General features: G+C 41.9%; 1 protein-coding gene across 8 annotated transcripts in view; it reads left to right on the top strand.

Annotated features, from left to right (window-relative positions):
• The first annotated feature begins 745 nt into the window (after window positions 1–745).
• pclob (piccolo presynaptic cytomatrix protein b) overlaps window positions 746–11,154 on the top strand; it is a 58,401-nt gene continuing 47,992 nt past the window's right edge. For all 8 annotated transcript variants that reach the window (XM_061773232.1, XM_061773228.1, XM_061773226.1 and 5 more), the window contains exons 1-3: window positions 746–883; window positions 3,640–4,747; window positions 6,318–6,980. In XM_061773232.1, coding sequence (XP_061629216.1) covers window positions 3,878–4,747; window positions 6,318–6,980 — 1,533 coding nt within the window. In that variant the 5' untranslated portion in view covers window positions 746–883; window positions 3,640–3,877. The remainder of the gene's footprint in view (window positions 884–3,639; window positions 4,748–6,317; window positions 6,981–11,154) is intronic.

Raw genomic sequence — 11,154 nt, 5'->3', positions numbered from 1 at the left:
AGGAGGCGGGGTACACCCTGAACTGGTTGCCAGCCAATCGCAGGGCACATACAAACAAACAACCATTCGCACTCACAGTCATGCCTACGGGCAATTTAGAGTCTCCAATTAATGCATGTTTTGGGGATGTGGGAGGAAACTGGAGTGCCCGGAGAAAACCCACGCAGGCACGGGGAGCAGATGCAAACTCCACACAGGCGGGGCCGGGGATTGAACCCGGCTCCTCAGAACTGTGAGGCTGACGCTCTAACCAGTCAGCCGCCTCCTTATTTTCATTATTATTTTTATTATTATTATTAAATGATAATATAGCATATTATTATATATATTATTGCAACTGTACTATTTTATAAAACATTGTTATTATTATTATTATCTACTATGTTTTTGTTTAATAGCTTTATAATGGCAGTTTTTATAAATGATGCAGGGGTACCTAATAGATTGTCCAATAAATATGTACGTCAAAATGTCCAGTTGCATCTTCAATACACCAGAAGTATATTCATTAATATCCATATGTGCCAATAACGGTTTGCATTTTCAATAGCATGTTTACTCTTTCTGAAAATAATCATATTGCAATAGCTGCCTTTTTAAACAGGCTATTCGTTTGGTCACGTGAGTCACGTGGACCCAAAAACCCTCGCGTCTCCTTTAATTTCGTTGGCCGTGCATTGTGATCACCTGTCAGATGCGACGCATGCGCACTGCAGAGGTTTTTTTTTTTTTTTTTTCCCCCAATCATCCTCTGGACGATGTTGCTGATCATCGCTCCCTCCGTCCGCCGCTGCCCCTATGCCCTCCTGCTCTCTCCAGCCCCGCACACGGCGAGCCCATCATCGGCGAGCAGGATGGCCACACGGATCGGATCTCACTGAAGGTATTCGCCTTGTTTACATCCGCGGAAAATCGAGGATGCGACTTGCCATTTGACATTGTGGCCGCGCAGGGTGAAGGATGCTGTGGGGTGGGAGGAGATGCGGAGCGCTCTTTTTCATCTCTTCCTTTTTTCACCCTCTCTCAACGCCACACAGCGTGGACAGTGCTTCCCTCCTCCTGCGCTCTTTTAATGTTGGATTAATTTTAAAGGAAATGAGTGTGAAGTGTAGCTCCCGGTCAAGGGCACGCGCACAGAAATGTGGAGGATGACTCCGTTCTCATCCGTCACGCTTCACAATCTCCCACCAAGCGTTTCACATGTTGTCGTGGGCTTCTTGTGTGATGTTGTGGATTGGCTGCAAAATGTCATGTGTTAGGGGGGAGGTAAGCAAGGGGACTGGACCAGTGCTGCTGCAATGCAATTTTATGTCCTCATCATGAATACAAAGAAAGAGGTGATGCTAGATAAAATTTGCATCGGTTCCAATGAGCAATCTGCAATCCCCCCCCCCCACACCCGCCGCCCCCCCAATTGTCATTTCATTTCACATATACACATTGTCCCATGTAATGATGGATCTGTCACGATTGTAATGGGCATGCGGTGCTCACCCGAGCTGGTTCCGACCTGCTCCACGCACAAGCAACAGTGCCAGCCTTGATCTCCAATGGCTCGGAGTGATATGCAAACCGGACATTACTGGAGTGTGTGTGTGTGTGTGTGTGCAGAATTAATCACATATGTAACAGCATGAGTGGACGCCGAGTAATAATCGGCGTGTAACAAGGGGAGATGATTGGGTGGCATCGTAGTGTGAGTGGTTAGTTAGTGCGCTTGCAGTGACTGGTTAAATGACACAAGTCAGACTGTGCTGAAATTTGGTCACGGTGTTCATTATTAATTCAAAAATCTTTATTGGTCACAATGAGCTATGGGTACACTGCCAATGGGGATTATCGGGAAACGATTAGAACAGTGGGTCTCTTTACCCCCAACACAGTGAATGCTCGCATATTCGCGATTCCGCATTCACAACTTCACTCATTTCCATTTTCTTTTTTTTTGGGAGGGGGAACGATTTTCTGTTATTTGCTAAAAAATTAAATAAAAATTGTTTTTGTGCTAACACATCGCTTTGGCGCCATTTGGTGTCATCTTAGTGTCAAGGAAGTATGTTGGGGAGTTTAATTTGGACATAAGTAGTGCTTTGCCACCATGTTGTGGCATCTTTAGGCAATTCTAAACCTTTTAAAAGGGGTAAAAATTCCTCACGGATTTTTGCTATTCGTGTAGTAGGCCTAAGTGTATATAAAAAACGAGGCAGAGGTTTTATTCCTTCTTTTTCTTATTATTGCAAGCCACTGTCAAATTGTGTACAATTTGAAAATAATTAGTTTTTAAATATTAAAAAAATACTTAAAACATGAACAAATTAAGATGTATTGCACATAAAAGTTAAGTAAAAATTGTACCTAAATATAGCTTAAAAATTAAATACAACTGAAGGTTTACGGAAAACAAAAACAATCCACTGTTTTGTCCTTAAGTGCAGTGTGTTTGGTTGTGAGATGTAGTTTGAGATGCATTGGTTTCATGCATTCATTGCTAACAACTTCGTCAGCTACCACACACTGCAGTGACAGAAAGAACGACATAGCGCGGGTTCACTGTACTTCAAGGCTGCTGTTGCCTTACCAGCGCGACCAAAGTAGCCACTGATAGCACTTGTGCTCGGCTAACTCTCTTCTCCTTCATCCATCCATCCATCCATCCATTTTCTGAGCCGCTTCTCCTTACTAGGGTCGCGGGCGTGCTGGAGCCTATCCCAGCTGTCATCGGGCAGGAGGCGGGGTACACCCTGAACTGGTTGCCAGCCAATTGCAGGGCACATACAAACAAACAACCAGTCGCACTCACAGTCACACCTGCGGGCAATTTAAAGTCTCCAATTAATGCATGTTTTTGGGATGTGGGAGGAAACCGGAGTGCCCGGAGAAAACCCACGCAGGCACGGGGAGAACATGCAAACTCCACACAGGCGGGGCCGGGGATTGAACCCGGCTCCTCAGAACTGTGAGGCTGACGCTCTAACCATGATAGCCATGATAATAATTTGTTCAAGCTCTTTATGGGTTGGTTTAGTTACCAAGACCCGTCCCAGCCTGCCACTGTCTAATGCTTTTAAATGCTACGCAAAGCTACCTACAAACACTTGCAAATTTTTTTAAGTCTCAATGTCATTTGTAATGCCCTATATTTTCTTGCCAATGGTTGATGAGATAGTTTCATTCATTGATTGTATTTCATGTTTTAAATGGATGGATGCATGACTGTGTTTAATTTAGTAATTCTGTTGTATACCAATAGAGGGACCCCTTTGGGAATCACTAAACTAGAATGTATGGATAATCGCCCCATCATGTTACATAATTGCCTCTGCTTTTGGTTAGTTATCATTTGTATGATGGAAAACTAGTTTTGAAGTCAAGTGAAGGAAAAATTGTGGCAAACGTTTGCGGGACATCATTTTTGATGATGACAGGGAGGATCTGGATCTGGCCCACAGACACCTGTGCTGTAGGAAATCATAAGACATCGTGTATGCTCTTTGTATTCAACATTCATGTTTGCAGTCAAACACACTGATACAGAGATTGAATTGATGTTAATTTGCTTCCCTTCCATTATCCCTCCATCTTGTACCTTGTCAAACCTGACCTCCCCTGCTCCTCCATCTCCCCCTCCTCCCTCCCCAGGAAGTCTCATGTAGATGCCGAGCCAGAGGAGAGTCCAGGGAGTAGCAGCAGCAGCAGCAGCAGCGGGGCCGTCGATGCTCTCTTCCCCGCACCCACTACAGCACCCCCCCAGGCTCCGGCCGGAGCGCCAGGAGAGGGAACAGACAGCGGCTCCTGCTCTGACTCAGAAGCTTCTGTAGACTCCAGCTCCTACACAGAAGAGGAAGGAGACGAGGACGAGGAGGAGGAAGATCGCAATATGTTTTCTTCCAAATTCCTCAGTGGGACTAACCCGCTCAGTGCTGTGTCCTCTGCTGTCAACAAGTTTGGTCTCTTTGGCGATGATGGTGACGCAGACAAAAGCCAGAAAAGTGGAGAGCATCAGACAGGTGCGGACCCCAGTAAAGGCCAACCACAACAGAAGGGAGCCCCGAAATCCAACCAGGGCACTCCTGTGCAGAGGAGCCAGCCACCTGCAAAACAAGGACCACCGCAGCTGCATGGCAATGGACAGGCGGGACCCCCGAAACAGCCTGAAGGTCAACCGAAAGGCTCGCAGCAACAAGGTGCACCCAAGCCCGGGGGTCCACCACACGCTCACGGTGACGTAGCTAGAGCGGGAACTAGAATGCAAGAGCCCCAGCTAGGAACGGCCAAGGTTGGACAGCAACAGCAACAACAGGGATCCCCTAAACCATCCCCGCAACAAAAGGAAACACCTAAACTATCCCCACAACAGCAGAGATCCCCCAAACCATCCCTGCAACAAACGGGGCAACCTAAACCATCTGTGCAACAGCAGAGGCCCCCTATACAATCTCAGCAACAATCAGGACTACCTAAACCGTCTCTGCAACAACAGGGGTCACCGAAGCCATCCCCTCAACAACAGAGTTACCCCAAAGTCACCCCACAACAGGCTTCATCTAAGGGCGCACCGCAGCAGGCCCAGCAACGAGGCCCAATAGGACCGGTCATGCCGGACCTTACGCGAGGGTCTTCAATTTGTCCCGTTTGCAACACGACCAAACTCAATATGCACACCAAGGAAGCACCAAACCATAAAGAGTGCACACGGTGTAAAACTCAAGTGTGCAACCTGTGTGGCTTCAGCCCCCCAGACGCTGATGTAAGTAATTTCTAGATCTTCCCCAGACAAATACAGTGTTTCCCAACCTTTACTGAGCCAAGGCACATTATTTTACATTAGAAACAATCACACGACATACCATCAAACAAAAATGTCACCCACAGTGGATACACAGGTTACTTGCAATCTTGTCACTATACACCACCGGCAGAGATAGATGAACAAAGATATGTTGTACATTCTTTGTAAATAAATAATTTTCGGATGAATTAAGTGACGGTGGAGGATTTCCCACGCCACATCCGATGCTCTCTCACGGCACACAGGTTGGGAATCACTGATATAGGTGGAGTAGTGGTTTGTGGTTAGTACATCTTTGACATCATTGCAAACTCACCATTTTCTAAAATATAAATAGCTTACAGATGACATGCATTTGATTACTTGATTTGAAGTTAAAATGCGTCGGAAGTGCATGTGTACTTGCTACGAAGACATGAGCAACTCCTCAAAATACAAATATGTTCGACTCTCTGTCGAGATGTATCACATCAACATACTTCCTTGACGCCAATTACTACCCTCCCAGAAGCCAGGGCTTTGGCGCCATCTTGTGGCATCTTTGCCTATAGCAAAATGGCTATATCATGATACTACTGCTATTCTCAGCAAAATATCGTGCTACTGTAATATAGTAGTATAGCACTCACGGTATGATTGCCACCTCTAACTGAAGTTGTGCGAGTTTTGTGTTACTTTATTGTATGTTATTTCTGATAATCAGTGACGGGAATTGTCCAAGTATAACAACTTTGTTATTGTACTTAAGTAGGTTCTTCAGGTATCTGTACTTTACTTCAGTATTTATTTTGCTGAAAAGTTTTTACTTTTACCACCTACCTTCTACTCCTTTGTGAAAATAGGCCGAGTTATTTTTTTCAACTTTCGCGGATGACGACACGACACACACGTCGAGAACCAAGATATTTGTCATCCATGGCTTGATTAATTAGAATTGTTTGATGTTGTTGGCTACAAAAATGATTCATAACGAATGCATTTTGTCATCTGGAAGCTTTTAGAAAAACACGATAATCTGGCTTTTAAAAAATTCTCCGCCTAATTTAAAAGAAACATACAAGTAAGGTGTATTTTTTCAGTTGTTGTCATTAGCTAATTTAGTATTTTTTGTTAATCAGCTCACAATGTTACCAAAGCTATGGGAACACATTTTGAAGTCCAGCCAATGTAGCTTACTGGTTTAAAAAAAAAACACAAAAAAAAAACAAACAAACAAAAAAAAACGCCTCCAACATGAGCACTAAGTTAATAAGAGGGAATACACACTTTTCTTTCCACTATGCCAAGTTATGTACTGTATCAAAATGGTATAAAACTGCCAATAAAAATGTATTTTTTACTTTTTTCAGTTTTTACTTTTTTACTTAACAGGAGTTAAATCAATACTTCTACCAGTTTCTGTAGTTGTACTTAAGTACAGAGTGCGTGTATTTTTTCTCCTGCTAATAATGCCAATTAAGAATTCTGAATTCATCCGGGAACATTTAATGATTTTTTATTCATCTCTGTTCGTCTTCATGCTCTCCAGGTTTCCGAATGGCTTTGTCTCACCTGCCAGATAAAGAGAGTTGAAGGACCGAAAATGCCAAAGCCATCCCCCTCCAAAATGCCATCGCCTGCTGCATCAGGTTCACCCAACAGGACTCAAAATACATCAGCAGCCAAAAGTGAAGCACCTAAAGGCCAAGCAAGTCCCAAACATACCGGCCCAGACTCCCAGAAACAACACCCAGAGAAAACCGGCCCAGGTGCAGCCAATGAACAGGCGTCTGGAGGCTTGTTCGGCTTTGGTGCGTCGAAAACCACAAAGCCCGAGGAGTCAGTGACAGGGAAAATGTTTGGATTCGGTTCCTCCATTTTCAACTCCGCATCGACACTGATAACCTCGGCGGTTCAGGATGAGCCCAAAACCACACCGCCAATATCTCCCAAACTGCAGACCAAACCTGCTGCCGTCCAGGAGAAGAAACTACAACCGGAAGAGGCCAGGGTTCCTACTGGAGGACGTTCTCCGTCGGACCCTCCGCAATCACCCGTCCACGTTCTCAAAAAAGGCCAATCCTCTTGTCCTCTTTGTAAGATGGTGTTCAACATGGGCTCCAAGGACCCTCCCAACTACAGCAACTGTACTGGATGCAGGACCACTGTTTGCAACCAGTGTGGATTTAACCCCATGCCAAATGTTAAGGAGGTAAGACAGACTCATATGGATTTTATCATACAACCCCAATTCCAATGAAGTTGGGACGTTGTGTTAAACATAAATAAAAACAGAATACAATAATTTGCAAATCATGTTCAACCTATATTGAATTGAATACACTACAAAGACAAGATATTTAATGTTCAAACTGATAAACTTTATTGTTTGTAGCAAATAATCATTAACTTAGAATTTTATGGCTGCAACACGTTCCAAACAAGCTGGGACAGGGTCATGTTTACCACTGTGTTACATCACCTTTTCTTTTAACAACATTCAATAAACGTTTGGGAACTGCGGACACTAATTGTTGAAGCTTTGTAGGTGGAATTCTTTTCCATTCTTGTTTGTACAGCTTTAGCTGTTCAACAGTACGGAGTCTCTGTTGTCGTATTTTACGCTTCATAATGCGCCACATATTTTCAATGGGAGACAGGTCTGGACTGCAGGCAGGTCTGGACTGCAGGCAGGCCAGTCTTGTACCTGCACTCTTTTACTACGAAGCCACGCTGTTGTAACACGTGCAGAATGTGGTTTGGCATTGTCTTGCTGAAATAAACAGGGGTGTCCATGAAAAAGACGTTGCTTGGATGGCAGCATATGTTTCTCCAAAACCTGGACCTTTCAGCATTAATTGTGCCTTCACAGATGTGTAAGTTACCCATGCCATAGGCACTAACACAGCCCCATACCATCACAGACGCTGGCTTTTGAACTTTGTGTCCATACCAGTCCAGATGGTTCTTTTCCTCTTTGGCCTGGAGGACACAACGTCCACAATTTCAAAAAACAATTTGAAATGTGGACTCGTCGGACCACAGAACACTTTTCCACTTTGCCTCAGTCCATCTTAGATGAGCTCGGGCCCAGAGAAGTCAGCGGCGTTTCTGGGTGTTGTTGATAAATGGCTTTTGCTTTGCATAGTAGAGTTTCAAGTTGCACTTATGGATGTAGCCTCGAACTGTATTTACTGAAATTGGTTTTCTGAAGTGTTCCTGAGCCCATGTGGTGATATCCTTTACACATTGATGTCGGTTTTTGATGCAGTGCGGCCTGAGGGATTGAAGGTCACAGGCATTCAATGTTGGTTTTCGGCCTTGCCGCTTACATGTAGTGATTTCTCCAGATTCTCGGAACCTTTTGGTGATATCATGGATGGTAGATGATGAAATCCCTAAATTCCTTGCAATTGTACGTTGAGGAACATAGTACTTAAACTGTTCAACTATTTTCTCACGCACTTGTTCACAAAGAGGTGAACCTCGCCCCATCTTTGCTTGTGAATGCCTGAGCTATTCAGGGAAGCTCTTTTTATACCCAATCATGGCACTCACCTGTTCCCAATTAGCCTGTTCACCTGTGGGATGTTCCAAACAGGTGTTTGATGAGCATTCCTCAACTTTCACAGTCTTTTTTGGCACCTGTCCCAGCTTTTTTGGAACATGTTGCAGCCATAAAATTATAAGTTAATGATTATTTGCTAAAAACAATCAAGTTTATCAGTTTGAACATTAAATAGCTTGTCTTTGTAGTGTATTCAATTAAATATAGGTTGAACATGATTTGCAAATCATTGTATTCTGTTTTTATTTATGTTTCACACAACGTCCCAACTTCATTGGAATTGGAGTTGTACAAGGAAAGTGTGGGCTAAATATGGCCCGGGAAGAACATAAAGCCTGCTATTTTTTTAATCCGTCCCACCTTGCTTTTATATTAAGTCATTTATCTTTACATAGCGTCAATTCACATCAGACGTTATCTCAATGTGCTTTGCACATTGAACAGGTCAAGAACCACACTCCTCATTCATTAAAGAAAACCAAATGAACCCCAACACTTTGCAAGGGAGCAAAGGAAAAACTCCCTCAAAGGAAGAAACCTTGAACAGAACCCAGGCTCTGTTGGACGAACGTCTGCGTCGACTGGTTATTTTGAGATGGAGAGACAGAGCCAAGGGACTGAGTCTAGATAGAGAGAGAAAATAGGATAGAGGGTTTGGGCAGTCGGAGGAGGAACGAGAGAACAATGAGCACAACAACAACAGCCCTATCAACAACAGTAATAGTGCCATGATCACATTATCAAGGGTCCTGTAATATTTGTTGCATTAATTACGTCTAAGGGTGTGCAAACTTTTGTGCACTAAGGCCACATTTGATTTTTATTTTTATTTTATTTGTTTTAATCAGAAGGATGGGCCAGGTCGAAGTTAAATTATTATAGGTAATGTCTGTAAAATAGTTTAATTTAATAATAAAATAATAATTCACTTAAACATTTTATTTATAATTAATTTGATTAATTGATTGAACAAAACCATTTTTAAATAAAATGGCTTATAGAAAATCTATTAATAATAGTTTATTTTACATTTTTAAATTATATTATTTAATATGAATCAATTAAACAATTATTTAATGAGATAAATAAAAAAATGCATTTTTAGTAACCAATTTTAGTTATGAATGGCTAAACTAATAAAATAAATATTAGGGGTCTTAATAAATGCTCCTTGGGCTGGATTAAAGAACAAAGTGAGTCATATGTGGTCTGCGGTCATACTTTGCTCTTCCCTGATTTTACATTTTATTTAATTTGTTAATTAAAACATATTCATTCTTCATTTATTTATTATGAATTTTTCTCATCAAATAATTTGTTAAATGTATTTATTGTAAACAATAATTACAAAATATTTTAAAATAAACAATTGCACTGGCTTTTGTTTTTACTGAATAATTGGTTAATTGACTATCAAATGAATTATAAATAATGCAATTAAAATTCAAGGTTGAAATTATTTATTTTTAAAACTATTTATACATTTTAACTTCTATTCTTTTCAACCTCATCTTCAAATGACTTGACTCATTTGTCCATTATAAAAATCAAATGTGTCCCGAGAATACCAAATTTTGCCGAGACGTGATATGACGTCACTGATTGAAAGCAAGTCGCTTTGTTTTTCTGAGTGAGTGGGCTCAGTCTGGGGGACGTTCATTGTTACAATTGCCGGATGAGTCTGACTGAATCTGACAGTTCTGCAGTATTTTTTTCTATTTAACTTAACAATTGTGTATCTATTTGATCCGACATTGCTGAAGGGGGATTACTCACAGACCAAACGCAATATCATTATTATTCTGCGGTGTCATCGATGACAAACATTTAATTCCAATTCAACTCTAGCTTTCTATAACCTCTCTTAAACACTGCTCAAAAGCAGACTTCAGATGCTTGCCTCCACGCTAAAAATACACATTCACACCTTGCAGGCTCGTAGTACGGAGGCGAGCGAACACACACTGAAGTAAATAGATAAGGCATTTTACTAGCAGTCTGAAGCACAAAGGACCTGACACTCGACTGTAATTCCATGAACAATGTGCGGTTCGTAAGGGCGAGCTTGCCAACGACACCCAGAGGCTGCTGCTTCACCCTGTAACAATGATGTGCAGAGTCGAATCTTGCTATAAAATTACTCTGTGCTAAAAAACAAAAAAAAACAAAAAAAACATTACATATACAGTAATTGAGTCTCGTTCTTACCTAAATTGCGTCCCACAAAATTTGATTAAAAACATGTTTATTGTCTTGTTGATGTGTTCCTGGAATAAAGTGTCAGTTTTTTAGGAATTGAATGTCTTTTTTTATACGCTATTCCCTCTTTTCTTTTTTTTTTCAATTGTTGGTTGAGTTCAGTTTGCTGTGTTTCTATGATTTAAAAGATCCCAATGCATCCAACTTTTCAGTGTCCCTTTGTTGTGGTACATAGCCCTGTTTGGTCAACAGAGAACTGTCTACGTGTTACCATGGAATAAAATAAATGGAAGGGAAAAAAAAGTGGCATTTGATAAGATTGAAAGAGGACTGGAAGCCATATTTCTTGTTGACAGTAAGTAGTGGTTAGCACATCAGCCTCACAGTTGAGATGTTCAGGTTTCAAATTCCTGCTTAGGCCCTTCTGTGTGGAGTTGGGTATTCTCCAGGTACCATGGCTCCCACCCACATTCCACAAACATGCATGTTAGGTTCATTGGAGACTCTAAATTGTCCATCGTTTTCAATGTGAGTTTGAATGTGAATGTGATTTGTTTGTTTTTATGTGACCTGCGAGTGACTGGCGACCACTCCAGGGTGTACCTCCCCTCTCGCCCAA

Source organism: Phyllopteryx taeniolatus, chromosome 5 (genome assembly GCF_024500385.1).
Source record: "Phyllopteryx taeniolatus isolate TA_2022b chromosome 5, UOR_Ptae_1.2, whole genome shotgun sequence".
Classification (NCBI taxonomy): domain Eukaryota; kingdom Metazoa; phylum Chordata; class Actinopteri; order Syngnathiformes; family Syngnathidae; genus Phyllopteryx; species Phyllopteryx taeniolatus.
Note: the sequence above shows the minus strand (reverse complement) of the source record. Positions and strands in the feature narration are given on the sequence as shown.